The sequence below is a fragment of the Mesitornis unicolor genome, unplaced genomic scaffold (assembly GCF_000695765.1).
Source record: "Mesitornis unicolor isolate BGI_N332 unplaced genomic scaffold, ASM69576v1 scaffold2699, whole genome shotgun sequence".
Lineage (NCBI taxonomy): Eukaryota > Metazoa > Chordata > Aves > Mesitornithiformes > Mesitornithidae > Mesitornis > Mesitornis unicolor.
In genome coordinates this window covers 1,033-15,925 of record NW_010205036.1, presented here as the reverse complement: position 1 = coordinate 15,925, position 14,893 = coordinate 1,033, and the positions used below count along the sequence as shown (strand labels likewise).

At 50.4% G+C, this 14,893-nt stretch overlaps 1 protein-coding gene across 1 annotated transcript in view; it reads left to right on the top strand.

Annotated features, from left to right (window-relative positions):
- Window positions 1–13,663, top strand: part of ARID1A (AT rich interactive domain 1A (SWI-like)) — a 35,980-nt gene extending 22,317 nt beyond the window's left edge. The window contains exons 8-19 of the mRNA XM_010191233.1: window positions 75–220; window positions 312–421; window positions 1,732–1,941; window positions 2,485–2,692; window positions 6,282–6,414; window positions 6,726–6,898; window positions 7,060–7,210; window positions 7,357–7,488; window positions 7,599–7,695; window positions 8,869–9,742; window positions 10,021–10,151; window positions 10,652–13,663. Of these exons, the coding sequence (XP_010189535.1) occupies window positions 75–220; window positions 312–421; window positions 1,732–1,941; window positions 2,485–2,692; window positions 6,282–6,414; window positions 6,726–6,898; window positions 7,060–7,210; window positions 7,357–7,488; window positions 7,599–7,695; window positions 8,869–9,742; window positions 10,021–10,151; window positions 10,652–12,382 (4,096 nt within the window). The 3' untranslated portion in view covers window positions 12,383–13,663. The remainder of the gene's footprint in view (window positions 1–74; window positions 221–311; window positions 422–1,731; window positions 1,942–2,484; window positions 2,693–6,281; window positions 6,415–6,725; window positions 6,899–7,059; window positions 7,211–7,356; window positions 7,489–7,598; window positions 7,696–8,868; window positions 9,743–10,020; window positions 10,152–10,651) is intronic.
- Window positions 13,664–14,893: the final 1,230 nt, after the last annotated feature.

The window sequence follows — 14,893 nt, the reverse complement described above, 5'->3', positions numbered from 1 at the left end:
CTGCTTCATTAGAAGACAAAATCTTAATGCTTGGTATTTGGAGTAAGTGTCTGTTTCTTCCTTGCTCTCTCTAGGCCTCCTGGTTATCCCAACATGAACCAGGGGGGAATGATGGGCACTGGGCCTCCATACGGACAGGGAATTAACAGCATGGCTGGCATGATGAACCCCCAGGGCCCGCCCTATCCCATGGGTGGGAACATGGCAAACAACTCTGCAGGTAAGGCAGGGCTGCCTGTTGTTAGGCTTCTCATTCATTTTCTGGTGTGCAGAATTGAAAATGGGTGTTAAAGATGCTCTTGACTTCCTAGGGATGGCAGCAAGCCCTGAAATGATGGGTCTTGGGGACGTCAAGTTAACGCCCGCAACTAAAATGAACAATAAGGCAGATGGGACGCCAAAAGCAGAATCCAAGTCAAAGGTAAATAAAATGTTTTAATTTTTGTTTGTAATTACTCCCGTCCTCCTCAGCATCCAGGGAGATCAAACCACTAGGTGTTATCTTGCATCAAGCAGTGCATCTGTCTTGTAATGAGAGAAACCTGGTTTAGTTCACCCTCCTTACCCTGAACAGATTCTCATTAGCGTGGTTGTCCTTGTAGTTTGTGAGCTGCTGCTCCTTGCGACCGTGGCTCTGCCTCAAGAGTGCAGTGAGTGGGACGTCCTCTTTCGAGATACGTTGTGTTTTGGAGCATAATTGTCTCAAAGTGTCTGTGTATGTGTGGTTTAGAGTAGGCTTTGGCTATATTTGCCATAAACCACTAAATACCCACAAATGCTGATAGTGGTACTCTTGAGGAGCTCGAATGATGAGACTGCCATCCCCTGCAGAGACCCATGGGTCCTCAGGAAGGCCAGGAAAGGGACTTTTCTATCAGAATTCAATGTGAATGTCACAGCTTGCTGTGTCCAGCCCAACGGGCTGTGCTTGAACCGTGCCAGTGGTTCCAGGAGGTTCTTGAGGGTTTAACAGGAAAATTCACACAATTGAGGATTTAACTTCTGGGATTCAGAGACTGTTCAGAAATGAAGGGGAGTATTTCCCAGTCCTTTGGGAGCAATCAGTTTCACTTGCGGAACTATTTAGTATTAGGAATTATCACCTGCCACAATGAAAATGCCAAAAGAAGTGTCAGCAAACTGGAGTTTGTTTCTGGTGTAGGCTTGGAGGTATCCAGGGATCACCTCTCAGCTGGGACATGGTCCTCTGAAGTGCTGCAGTTGTTTCACAAACAAACCTCTTACTAATCCTGTATTAAAGCCAGAAGAGGGAGGCAAACGAGTTCTTCAGGGAGTGTTTTTTGTTGTGTTACTACTCCTGGTTTCAAAAGAACCACCAAAAAAAGCAGTTTCTGAGCACGTAGTCTCCTCTTCTGCTGCCTGAAGGAAAGGACACGCTCTGCAGGTTGGACACTTGCACCACCACTGCAAGAAAGTTCAGGAGGTCTCTCCCTTCTCCTCATGTGTTCTGGCATCTGCCTCTCTATTGAATGTTCATGTGCTGGGGGATGCCAGAAGCTACAAACTGGGGTTGTTCTGTGCTCCTGGTCTGTGCTGATCAAGGATTATCTCATGCTAATGAATACACTCAGTAGTAGGTTTAATATACAGCTGTTCCCAGTAAAACAGCAGAGCTGTGGACTCTTACCCGACTGCTTTTTTGAAGCTGTCTTGCACATGAAGCAGCTGCTTTTGTGCTGCTCAGTCCTGATACCCGTTTCCTTCTCCTAGAAGTCCAGTTCCTCTACTACGACCAATGAGAAGATCACCAAACTCTATGAGCTGGGTGGTGAGCCTGAGAGGAAGATCTGGGTAGATCGGTACCTGGCCTTCACCGAGGAGAAGGCCATGGGCATGACAAACCTCCCGGCGGTGGGCAGGAAACCCTTGGACCTGTACCGGCTCTACATCTCAGTGAAGGAGATCGGAGGATTGACTCAGGTGAGTGTCCAGCAGCCGCTGCAGTGACTGCTTGTTGGGATTCAGAGCTGCCCGTGGTCTGGCAGTCACAGGCCAGTGGGCAGCACCATTAAAAATAAGATCTGTAGCTTGATGCAAGCCACGACTTCCCATTTAGCGGTGTTTCTTTCAATTTTTAAAACAATGCTTATAGAACCCAGAATCCTTTAAGTGAACCAAATGTCTGCTCTCCCATTGTCTGGTTGAGAACAGCGTGTGGTGAGATTCAAACCAAGTGCTTGCTTTCCCTGCTGTGTCCAGTGCAAAAATCGGTGACTTGGTCTTTGCATCTGGCTGTCAACTGGCCTGGTGGCTGGTTTGGTTTGTAGTCTGGCCCTGTCTGAAAGTTTTCTAGGTGAGGAAGACAGTTTACAAGTTTTAGGTGTGAACACAACGGTATCTGCTCTGCTTAGCCCTTGGTGCATCTTTTGTTTTAGCTGGAAAGTGTTGATTTCTCCCTGGAAAATGTATTTGAGGGGAAGTAGCTGGGATTTTGCATTTAGAGCCTCTTGTTCGCTCGTGCAGGTCAACAAAAACAAGAAATGGCGCGAGTTGGCTACAAACCTCAACGTGGGCACGTCGAGCAGCGCGGCCAGCTCTTTGAAGAAGCAGTACATCCAGTGTCTCTATGCCTTCGAGTGCAAGATTGAGCGAGGGGAAGACCCCCCTCCAGATATCTTTGCAGCTGCCGATTCAAAGAAGTCTCAGACCAAGATACAACCTCCATCTCCAGGTGAGTTTAGGCACTGGTTTAAATGGTGCAGCGAACATTTGAACCCAAGGATCTCTGGCACTGGACACCCAAATCCATGTGGTGTGGGCCAGACTGGTCTAAACTTGCACAGAGTCCTTATTTCTGTTTGTAATTGGGTGCTCTCTGGCTGTGTAGGTTAAATACTTCTGTAAAGTGGGAGTGAATGATACTGGGAATAAGTCAAGCGTCTTGGGATAGTTCACTTTTTGTGTGTCCCACCTCTGTGCTAAGCTTATGAAAAGAGAAAGCATTAAAAATAGATACATGGGTATATACACACCCGTATGCCTCCCAGTACATCACTGCCTGATGAGAACTGGTGGAGAGAGACATCTGGAGTTACCCCTTCAAGGTGATCTCTGCATATTGTAACAGCAGCCCCTGTTACTGCTTTGCTTTGGGAGCTTGCTAGGAAAGTTGTGCTTGTTTTGACTGTGCTGTGCTCTTCAGTCTTCAGAAAGTCTGCTCGTTGCTGTCTTATTTGCACTGAGTTCGTTGCTTGAATTGCTGCTGAACTTGCCAACACTTTAGGTTTCAGTTTTCCAGTTTGTCTTCTAAGTAAAACCTGCAGATGCTTTTTCTGCTCAGGAGCCCGTTCATGTAGGTGAAATAAAAACTTGGTCTGCTTTGAAGTTCCTGTAATGTTTGCAAAAAAATGCCTTTTTGGTTCTGAAACCTGGCATAGTCTTTGTCTCACTCCTGAGGAGTGGAATAATGAACCCTTTTTCGATTGTACTGCAGTTGTGTTTCAGCCCTGCTAAGCCCCTGATGGACAGCGTGCTTGTCCGAATATTCTGTTGGCAACTTACATTTATCTGTCCTCTCAGAGCTGTGCTTTTTAAAGAACTAAACCATGTCTTTTCACCAGTCAGGAAACTGTCCCGGTGTTGCTTCAACCATGGTATATTTTGTGTCATTAGACAGCTTGTGTCTAAAATATCTGAGTTCTGCTTAAACCAGACCACAAACCCATCCCTGCTTTCTTTCCAAAATCCCTTGCCTCGCTGAGATATTGGGCAGTGGAACAGAGATGTGAGAGGACTGAGACGTTGAGGAAGCCACTTCAGACTTCTTATAGCACTGGGTATCTGCCAGAATGGATTAGATGATGCATCAGTTTTTATTTCATTTTAGTTAATACATTGGTACGTGAAGGTCTCAAGTCTGCGTTCTAGGGCCGTGGTACATCTCTCAGCACACGAGCAGGAATTTGCAGGGCTGCTCTCCCAAACTCTGTGTTTCTGCAGCTCTGTTGCCATAGTCCACAGGTCTGATTCTGACTCGGAGAGGACTGTGCTGTATTTCGATTTAAACTGTTCTTTCCACTTGTCTTACTCCAGACTCCCACAAGTGGGAATATGCCGAGGCAGCGCTGAAGCTTGGTTGGTTGCTCTGATCCTTTAAGCCGTGTCCCTCAGCGTGTTCATGCTCCTCTTTCTCTTTCCTCTCTCTTGCTCCCCGGGATCAGCAGGAGCTGAGGGTGTAGGGCACAGCACAAATTGCTCTTCAACCCTGGACCGAGAAGCCTTAGAGGAGCATCCAGGCCCCATGGGCTCCAGGGGTTACTGAGGCCCTGCTGGAGCAACGTCCTCCAGACTCACACAGAAACCTGTGTCCTAGCACATCGCCCTCATGGAGAATAACTTCCCTGTTTGGAAACCGAGTGGTCGACAGCGGGGCATTGTGCTTGCTGTGAAGACAGGCTTTTTTTGCCATGGGGTATCTTGGGTGCCCCCTCCCTGGCAGTGCCCAAGGCCAGGTTGGACAGGGCTTGGAGCAGCCTGGGCTGGTGGAGGTGTCTCTGCCCATGGGGGTTGCACTGGGGGCCTGTGAGGTCCCTTCCAACCCAAACCATTGGTGATTCAGATTTTGAAGTCCCATCGTTTGGCTGAAAGGCTCTGTCATCCCACACAGACACAGGTGCTTTGCTCTCCTTGCAGACTTTATAACCCGTTGGCATTGGCTGTGCTTCATTTCAGCCTCTTCTGTCAAATGAACTTGTGCATGGCTTTGCTATGACGAGGGCCACACTGCATGATTCGCATTAACCACTTTTTGAGGCTGCAGAGCATCTAAAGCCCTTGCTGGGCCATCGACTGGGTAGATCTCTTGGTGCTGGAGCAGTTTCCCATGCAGTGTGCAGTCTTAACCCTCAAGAAATCCCTAGTGTCTGCAGAAAGACCTTGGCTGGAGTGGAGTGGGCATTGCCTCCTGGTTTCCTGCAAACCTTCAGAGGTTCCTCCTTGCAAAGTGCAGCGCGTCCCTGGGGAGACGCGATGAGCCCGCGTTGGGTTTTAATTCCCAGAGCGTGGAACTGGCCCCGCTCCAACCGTGTGTAAATTTGTGAGTGGGAGGGACGGCGGGGGGTGGGGACAAACACCAAATGGCAGCGACGCGGGGAATGTCTCGAGGCCTCTTCCTGCCGATGCCAGCATTACAAACCCAGACGGGTGGCGAATTCCTGGGGGAAACGAGCGGAGCTGAAGCTGAAGCCGCTGCTGAGAAGAGGGAAGGAGAACGGCGGGGAGGGCCCATGAATGAAGCTCCCCGCTGAGCCTCGCCTCTGCCCTTCCTTCTCCCGAGACCTCCCCGGGCTGGGAGGGAGTCGCAGAGAAGAGGACAGGGTGCCAGGAAGGTGGGGTGTAAACAAACATGCCCTGGATGTGACCTCGGAGGATTTTAATGAATAGCTGAAATGACTCATCAAGCAGCAGGGCTGAAGCTGAGGGATATCGGGTGCTGGGGATGGTAACTAATGGAAACGTTAATTAAGAGTTCAGCTCTTGCCAGCTGCGAGGACCACATGAACCTGAGAGCTGACAGCGTCACCGCGATCCCGGGGCAGAGCGGAGCTCCTCGAGCTGACGGCACAGCTGGGTTACACACCACGGCCTGGGATTTTTGATGAAAGCTCACTGTAGCGTAAAGCAACCCTACAGAGCCAGGGAACTTGCTGGACGGGTTTTGTTGTGCAGTGAAAGATCCGGCATCTCCGGCATTCCCTGTTCCAGGAATCCTTGGGAGTGGTGCTTGAATTAACCTGCATGAATTAACCTCTCAAAGGGCTGAGGAGCCTTGTTCAGAGTCACTTGGTGACTTCAGCTGACGTCTTGGAGTTTCCATCACTGGAAAGATTGTGGGGCTTCAGGAGAGGGCTTGAACCCACCTTCTTTTTGGGTAGAAAGAAGAGTGTGAAGGTGATGGGCCAGTGGTTGCCACTTGGCAAGAAGGACCATATTCCCATCAACCTTTGAAGCGAGGTAGCTTGGGCAACACAACACAGCACCACAGTGCTGACATGGTGTGGGAAAGGAAATGTGGTTAGGAATGAAGGCACGGTGAAAATGAACACGTCTTCTCAGCTGTACCTTTCTGTACATGGTTTTCTGGGAGTTCTGACCCAGTGTGTCCTTGCAGTGTTGAGCTCCCTGTGCTTTTCTGGCCATGTTTCATCTGTCCTTTTCCTGAAGGACTCTTTGCTCTCTGTTCTTGAGGCTCATGTTCTGGGAGGTTCTGGGTTGCATCCGTAGGGTGCAAAGCTGCTCACACCACGTTTCTGTTCTTGCAGCGGGTTCAGGCTCCATGCAGGGTCCGCAGACACCTCAGTCCACCAGCAGCTCCATGGCAGAAGGAGGAGACTTGAAGCCACCAACTCCAGCGTCTACGCCACACAGCCAGATGCCGCCTTTGCCAGGCATCAGGTAGGAGGTGTCACACTGCGTGCAGCGGGTTGCTGGGTGACTACCACAGGTGGCTGTTTTGGTGGGGCTCCATGGCTTTATGCCTTTGGTAAGGGCTCACAGCAGCGTTGTTGACTCCATCTGTGAATAATCATTAGTTTGGGGCTTGAGTTGATGCAGAAGGGCAGTTCTTGATGCCTTTGCTGGAGGACCACGACTGCGGTGCTTCTAGGGGATAGCAGCCCTTGAAAGGAGGGAACACATGGGGAGAAGTCTCTTGAGGAGCATCGTGGGCCTCTCTAATCCTGTGTCTGTGGATGTTTTTGAACCAGGAGTAACTCAGTGGGCCTTCAGGATGCCTTTGCGGATGGCAGTGATCCTACGTTCCAGAAACGGAATTCCATGACTCCAAATCCAGGGTACCAGCCCAGCATGAATACCTCTGACATGATGGGTCGCATGTCTTACGAGCCAAATAAGGATCCTTACAGCAGTATGAGGAAAGGTGAGCAAGTCCTCGTGTGCTCCTCTGCCTTTTCTCCTCAGGTGCTACTCCCTGTGTCTGGCTGTAGGCTGGAATGGGCTGTAGGAGACCCCCAGAAGATGGGATTTCTCTTTCTGATGCAGGGGTAGACGCGTTTATTGGTCTTTCTTTCCATATTTCAGCTCCAGGAAGCGATCCCTTCATGTCCTCAGGGCAGGGCCCCAACAGTGGTATGGGTGACCCTTACAATCGTGCTGCAGGCCCAGGGATGGGTAACATGGCCATGGGGCAGCGGCAGCACTATTCCTACGGAGGTCCTTACGACAGAGTGAGGTGGGTACTTGGTCCTGGTGAGATCCTGGTTTGCTCTCTCTTCTTTCTCTTCACTGTTGTGACTTTCCTCATAATTTTTCTCTGTTTGAAGAACGAGGGTGAATTTAAGTGAACGTGTGGGTTTTTTTTCTGTTTCTTCCACCTAGGACGGAGCCCGGCATGGGACCTGAGGGTAATTTAGCAACGGGAACTCCGCAGCCCAACATCATGCCTTCCACCCCGGAATCGGGGATGTACTCTCCCAGCCGCTACCCGCAGCAGCAGCAGCAGCAGCAAAGGTCTGTGCCGGGTGTTGCCACAAGCAGCAATTCCCAGTTAGAGAGCTCTGGGACTGGGAAAATGAAACATGTGTCTGATCAGAGCAGTAACACCTCTGTTTTTTCTCCAGACATGATTCCTATGGCAATCAATTCTCCACTCAAGGCACATCCTCGGGCAGCCCCTTCCCTAGCCAGCAAACCACCATGTATCAGCAGCAACAGCAGGTAAATGATCAAATTGCTGATGTGTTCAGCTGAGAGACACAAGAGTTTTTTATCTGTGAAATTAATGAAAAGAGGAGAATTAAAACTCTTTGGGCCGTGTGTTTGCCTTATGAATGTGTAGAATTAAGTACCTTGATCGTTCTGGGGAGCTGTTTCGGGTGGATCACTTGGCACAACCCAGGGTTTTTTTTGTCTTTGCCTTACTGAGCCTGCAGACAAAGGCTTCAGATCTGCCTCCGCTCCTCCGCTGCCTCCTGCTCCTCCTCAAAACCATCAGGTTTGTTTCAGGACAGAGTTGCAATGAACATACATCTCTATCCGTAATCCTTCTATGTGGCTTGCTCTTTGCAGCAGCACCAAGACCCCTGATAATTCTGAGTCCTCTGGTTTAGGAGAGCATAGAGAGGGCACTGGCTGAGCTGTGCTAAGAATAATTCCAACTGCTCTGCAGTTTGGTGCTGCAATCAGAGCCACGGGGCTCCGAGCCAGGAGTTCGAGTTACTCTGGTACTCGTCATCTCTGAAGCCCTTGAGCTCCATCTGAAGCCACTCATGACAGTGGAGCGCCTGAGTAGATGGTACAGCAGCTAAAGCGTAGACCTCGGAGACAAGAGAGATCCTGGATTTTAATTTTGTCTCGGCTATTGGCTGTTTTCTCCATTTGCATTGTAGGGGACAGGACAGATCTTGCTCCTTTCAGTGATGTTTAGAAATCTACAGGAAAGGAAGAAGCAGGAAGTACAACAGGTTTGAATGCATCTTGTTTGATGCTTCAGCAGAAAGCTCTTGTTTTCTGAGACATCTAAGAGATACGGTCTGATAAAATTCCTGGCTGTGAAAGGAGACCAGTACTTGTGCCCAGTTTGGGTTGTGGTGAATGGCTAGTAGAGCTGAGTCTTTTCTACGGGAAAGTCCTTTCTGTGGGCAGACTCATGCCCCCGAGGCATCCTTGTAGGATCCACAGGGAAACACCGCAGCCAGCCGCAAGGAATCGGGCTTGGCTTGTGCAATTGAGACTGATGGGCTTCACGCTGACGACGAGATGAGTCTTGCCCTCTTCCAGGCCATGCCGTGGGCATATCCTCTGACTCCAGTAGCTGTACCCACCGAGGTTTGGGTTGCTTGTTCTGAGGTAGATAATCTCACATTGTCGACGCCTTCGTTTCCCCTGCAGAATTACAAGCGGCCGATGGACGGCAGCTACGGCCCGCCCGCCAAGCGACACGAAGGGGAGATGTACAACGTACCCTACAGCGCCGGGCAGGGCCAGACGCAGCAGCAGCTGCCTCCAGCGCAGACCCAGCAGCCCAGCCAGCAGCAAACGGCGCAGCCGTCTCCACAGCAGGACCTGTATAACCAGTACGGGAGTACCTACCCTGCTGCTGACCGCCGAGCTGCCGGAGGCCCGCAGAACCAGTTCCCATTCCAATTCGGCAGAGACAGGGTCTCGGCTCCGCCGGGTTCCAATGCTCAGCAAAATATGCCTCCTCAGATGATGGGGGGGCCCATCCAGTCGACTCCAGAGGGCCCGCAGCAAGGCGCCATGTGGCAAGGGCGTAACGAAATAGGGTACAGCTATCCGAATCGGCAGGGCGCCGGCTCTGCGCCCCAGGGGCCCGCTTATCACGGAGTGACTCGAACAGATGAAATTCTGCATTCAGACCAGAGGGTCAACCACGAGGGACTGTGGCCTTCCCACGGGAACCGGCAACCTCCTTACGGTCCCTCTGCCCCCGTGCCCCCAATGACTAGGCCCCCCCAGTCTAACTACCAGACCGCCCCCAGCATGCAGAATCACATTCCTCAGGTATCCAGCCCAGCACCTCTGCCCAGACCTCTGGAGAATCGCACTTCTCCCAGTAAAACCCCGTTCCTGCACTCGGGGATGAAAATGCAGAAGGCAGGACCGCCAGTGCCTGCCTCGCACATAACACCAGCAGCCGTGCAGCCGCCCATGATCCGGCGAGACATCACCTTCCCCCCGGGATCGGTAGAAGCTACGCAACCTGTGTTGAAGCAGAGGAGGCGGCTGACAGCAAAAGATATCGGTAAGAGGAAACTCCTGCTTTTCCTCCTCGTGCCTGCCGTTCCCCTTTGGTGCGGCACTGCCAAGTGGAACAGCTCTGCTGGCTTTGAAAGAATTGTCTTTTTGCAAGTTAGCTGTGTTTTCAGACATGATTTTGGCATTGTCTGTGGAGAGATTGCTGGTATGTGCAGTCTGTACATCATCTTCAACAGGCTCCACGGGTCCAAAAAAGCGGTATCGAGTATCTCCTTTTTGTTTTTAAGCTCCGGGAGCTGGAAGTATCGTGTGTTTATGTTACAGGAACTCCTGAAGCCTGGAGAGTGATGATGTCTCTGAAGTCCGGGCTGCTAGCTGAAAGTACGTGGGCCTTAGATACCATAAACATCCTGCTCTACGATGACAACAGCATCATGACCTTCAACCTCAGCCAGGTGGGTGCAGATGCTCTCTGATGCAGCTCTTTGAAGTGCTGATTCTGTAGGGTTTTCTGTCAGCGAGATGGCAACAAAGCAGCTCGGGCCCTTGTAGGGCCACGATCCCAGATGTCCCTGTCCCTGCAGAGCACACCAGGTCTGAGGAGAGCGTGGGGTTTGGGTATCCATGTGCTGGGTATTCACTGGTCCATGTAATTTATGTGTTTGTTGGCGTGCAAACACGGGAATTCTCCTCTCTGGAGAGAGCTGCTGCCTCTGTAAGAGAGGAAGTGAGTAATGGCGAGGAGGCCGTAATGGACTTTGCAGCGAGAGTGCTGTGAAGGGCTGGAGCTCTTTTGCAAACGGCTTATTGCCAGCGTGAAAAGAACCAGGTCATTAACATCACTGCTTAAATTCTTAGCCCTTCATGCCCTGCTTTCCCAGTTGGCCTGAGTTGTTTTCTGATCACTGTTCCCTTCCTTCCTTCCTTCCCCTCCTGTTTTTCTCCTCCCCTGTAGCTGCCAGGTTTGCTGGAGCTCTTGGTGGAGTATTTCCGGCGCTGCCTGATCGAGATCTTTGGGATCCTGAAGGAATACGAGGTGGGAGACCCAGGGCAAAGAACACTGTTAGATCCCGAAAGGTTCTGCAAATCTTCAGCTTCCTCTCACGAAGAACGGGAGGAGGATGACAAACCACGGAGCCTGAACTGCGAGGAGGAAGAAGAGGACGAGGAAGAGGAGGAGGCTGCGTTTTCCAGCAAGGACAAAGCACCTCTAGAGAGCAGCGAGGAAAAACTAGTTAGTAAATTTGACAAGCTTCCAGTCAAGGTCGTGCAGAAAAACGACCCGTTTGTGGTAGATTATTCCGACAAGTTGGGGCGAGTGCAGGAGTTCGACAGCGGGCTGCTGCACTGGCGGATCGGCGGCGGAGACACCACCGAGCACATCCAGACCCACTTTGAGAGCAAGACCGAGCTCCCTTTGACTCATAAACGAGCTTCCTGCAGCTCTGTCTTGAGGAAACGTTCAGCGGCTGAGAGCAATCCGAGCGCCAGGGAAGGAGAGACCCCTCCGTCCGACGGCTCCTCGGAGAAGAGGATAACGGCCACCATGGACGACATGCTTTCGGCACGTCCGGGCTCCCTGGCAGGGGAGGAGGAAGAGGTCAAACCTTTGGAAACGGCAAAGGAAAGCAGCAAGTTTCCCTTTGGCATCAGCCCAGCTCAGAGCCACAGAAATATAAAGATTCTGGAGGACGAACCTCACAGTAAGGACGAGACGCCCCTCTGCACCCTCCTGGACTGGCAGGACTCTCTGGCGAAGCGCTGCATCTGCGTCTCCAACATCATCAGGAGTTTATCGTTCGTGCCGGGCAATGACTTTGAGATGTCCAAACATCCCGGGCTGCTGCTGATCCTAGGGAAACTGATTCTCTTACACCACAAGCATCCCGAACGCAAACAGGCGCCCCTGACCTACGAGAAAGAGGAGGAGCAGGACCAAGGGGTGAGCTGCAACAAGGTGGAGTGGTGGTGGGACTGCTTGGAGATGCTGCGCGAAAACACGCTGGTCACGTTGGCCAACATTTCTGGCCAGCTGGACCTCTCCCCTTACCCAGAAAGCATCTGTTTGCCTATCCTGGATGGACTCCTCCACTGGGCGGTGTGTCCGTCAGCAGAGGCCCAGGATCCCTTTCCGACACTGGGGCCCAACGCGGTCCTGTCCCCTCAGAGACTGGTTTTGGAAACGCTCAGCAAACTCAGCATCCAGGACAACAACGTGGATTTGATTCTGGCGACTCCCCCGTTCAGTCGCTTGGAGAAGCTGTACAGCACCATGGTGCGGTTCCTCAGTGACAGAAAGAACCCGGTGTGTCGAGAGATGGCCGTGGTGCTGCTGGCCAACTTGGCACAGGGGGACAGCCTGGCGGCGCGAGCGATTGCCGTGCAGAAGGGCAGCATTGGCAACTTGCTGGGCTTTTTGGAGGACAGCCTGGCCGCCACGCAGTTCCAGCAGAGCCAGGCCAGTTTGATGCACATGCAGAACCCACCCTTTGAGTCGACGAGCGTGGACATGAACATGATGCGCGGAGCCGCTCGGGCGCTGCTGGCCCTGGCCAAGGTGGACGAGAACCACTCGGAGTTCACGTTATACGAATCGCGGCTGTTGGACATCTCCGTGTCGCCTTTGATGAACTCGTTGGTTTCACAAGTGATTTGTGACGTACTGTTTTTAATTGGCCAGTCATGACAGCTGTGGGATCCGAGACCCTGTGTGCGTGTGCGTGAGTGGAGAACTTAGAAACTGACTGTTGCCCTTTATTTATGCAAAACCACCTCAGAATCCACTGTCTGCCCTGCGCTGTCCTGCTTCTCCCTCGGGGAAAGATGTCCCCGGCCCCCTCTCCCCTTCCCCTGCCCTTCAGATTTGTCCCGAATCCCTTATTAAAGGAGACAAAGTTCTGTCTACATAGAAGACTTTTTTTTATTTTAACCAAAGTTACTGTCGTTTACAGTGAGTTTGGGGAAAAAAAAAAAACCGACTTGCCGTGTTATCACATTGACAGGCACCACTTTCATAACTGTTTTTAATGGTAAACTCTGAAGGACAAAAAAAGCGACTGCTGAACTCTTGTGTGGTTTATCGTTGTACATTCACAATCTTACAGGAACCAAGAAGTTACCGGTGGTGAACAGACCTTGTCCGAGGGAGGCCTGTGCAGTAGCGTGTAGGACTTCATGTACTGTACACCTTAAACTGTAAACATACTGTAATAACGTCTCACATGGAAAAAAAAAAGAAAAGAAAAAAAGAGGAAAAAAAAAGGCGCTGGATCAGCAGCAAGCTGTAGTTTTTAAAAATGTTTTTAGTTAATGTTGAGGAGAAAAAAAAAATAAAAAAAAAGGCTTTTCCCCCAAAGTATCATGTGTGAACCTACAACACCCTGACCTCTTTCTCTCTTCCTCCTTGATTGTATGAATAACCCTGAGATCACCTCTTAGAACTGGTTTTAACCTTTAGCCGCAGCCCGAACGCTGCCACGTGTGTATATATATATGACGTTGTACATTGCACATACCCTAAGATTCCTCGCAGTTTTGTCCCCCTCTCCCTGCCCCTTTCTAGTATGACGAGTTAACGAGTTGATGACCTGCAAAAGCGAGACACAATTATTTAATCTCTTGCCAGACATCCCTCCCTGGAGGATGCTGTACAGGTCTCTGTGTATAAAGTCATTGCTGTCTCAGCAGCCAATCAACTTATAGTTTTATTTTTTCCTGTTTTTGTTTTCTTTCTAATCGAGGTGTGAAAAAGTTCTAGGTTCAGTTGAAGTTCCTGATGAAGAAACACAATTGAGATTTTTCAGTGATGAATTCTGCATATTTGTATTTCAGACGATGTAGCTAAAAACTTGATGTAAATTCCTCCCTTTTTTCCTTTTTTGGCTTAATGAATATCATTTATTCAGTATGAAATCTTTATACTATATGTTCCACGTGTTAAGAATAAATGTACATTAAATCTTGGTAAGATGTTTGTAAGGGTTTTTTGTATCAGCAGGACGGGGAGGTGCCTGCCAGGTCCTGCAGAGGCCATGGCGTAGCTCAGCTCCTCCCTGAGAACCACGACCCGAAAGGTTGGTGGTGGTTTTGGTTGCACTCGATGATCGCCAAGGTCTTTTCCAACCAAATCGGGCTGTGCAGGTCCCTTGTGCTGCATCTGAGGACGACAGGGCCCTGTTTTGCTTTGCAGACCCCGATGCCACGTGCTCTGGCTTTGATTTCTCTGGTTTCAGCAGTGGAGTTTTGGTTTAGCGCTGGTGAGGCTCAGTTTGGAGTGGGTTCACAGAGCGAGGTGATGCTGTGACAAAGGGACAGCTCCCAGGGCGAAGGCGGCGGTGGCTGCGAAGGGAACCAGCTCTGTGAAGTGGGACATTTTCATTCCCCTCGCATTTTTCACGTGATTTTGGAGGACGGGGTTTTCCAGCCAACGGAGCTCGGCTGCCTTCAGCAAACGGCCAAAGTTCGGGCTCTCCGTAGGAAAATGTGCACTTTTAATGGGTTAGTAAATGGGTATTTTATTGAGCCTGAAGCTTGCTCCTCAAATGATAACAGCAGCAGGCCAGCCAGAACTGCACCGAGCTCATTTAAGCAAAAGAGCCTAGTTAAAGGAGAAGCTTTTTTAAAGGCAAATGTATTTTTTTGTTGAAGAAATCACCTCGTTTTATCCCTTTAGTCCTCTCCTGGGAAGCTCTCGTTCCCAAAGCTCTCCCTGTACTCCTTTAACTGCAGATTCCTGGGAGTGATTTGTGCCAGGATCAAACTGACTCTTTTCTTGTTGAATTGCAGGAGCTCTTTGCCTGGCAAAAGGGGAGTCCTGAGAGTGGATTTCTTCACAGACAGGAATGGTGCTGGGCTCCCTTGGCTTTGTAAAATACTGAACAGAAGCCAAGTTATGCGATAAGAATTCTGCTGGACTTTGCCATTCTGCGACAGTGTTGATTTGAAACCAGTTTCTCTGATAATTTACTTCTGTGTTGCAGGAGTTTTGTTTCGTCTGATGAAATTAATGCCAAAATTTTACTTCTTTTCCTAAGCAGAAAGGACCTGAGCGGCAAGGCTGAGGAACGTGATGTGAGCAGCTTTGGTACAGCTTCTATGTTCGTCAATTTAATCAGAGGTGAATGCTGCATTTGGGAGGGGCTGAGTAGTCACAAGTGGTGCTACCTGCCCATTTTACCTGTATTTACACCCCCAGTTG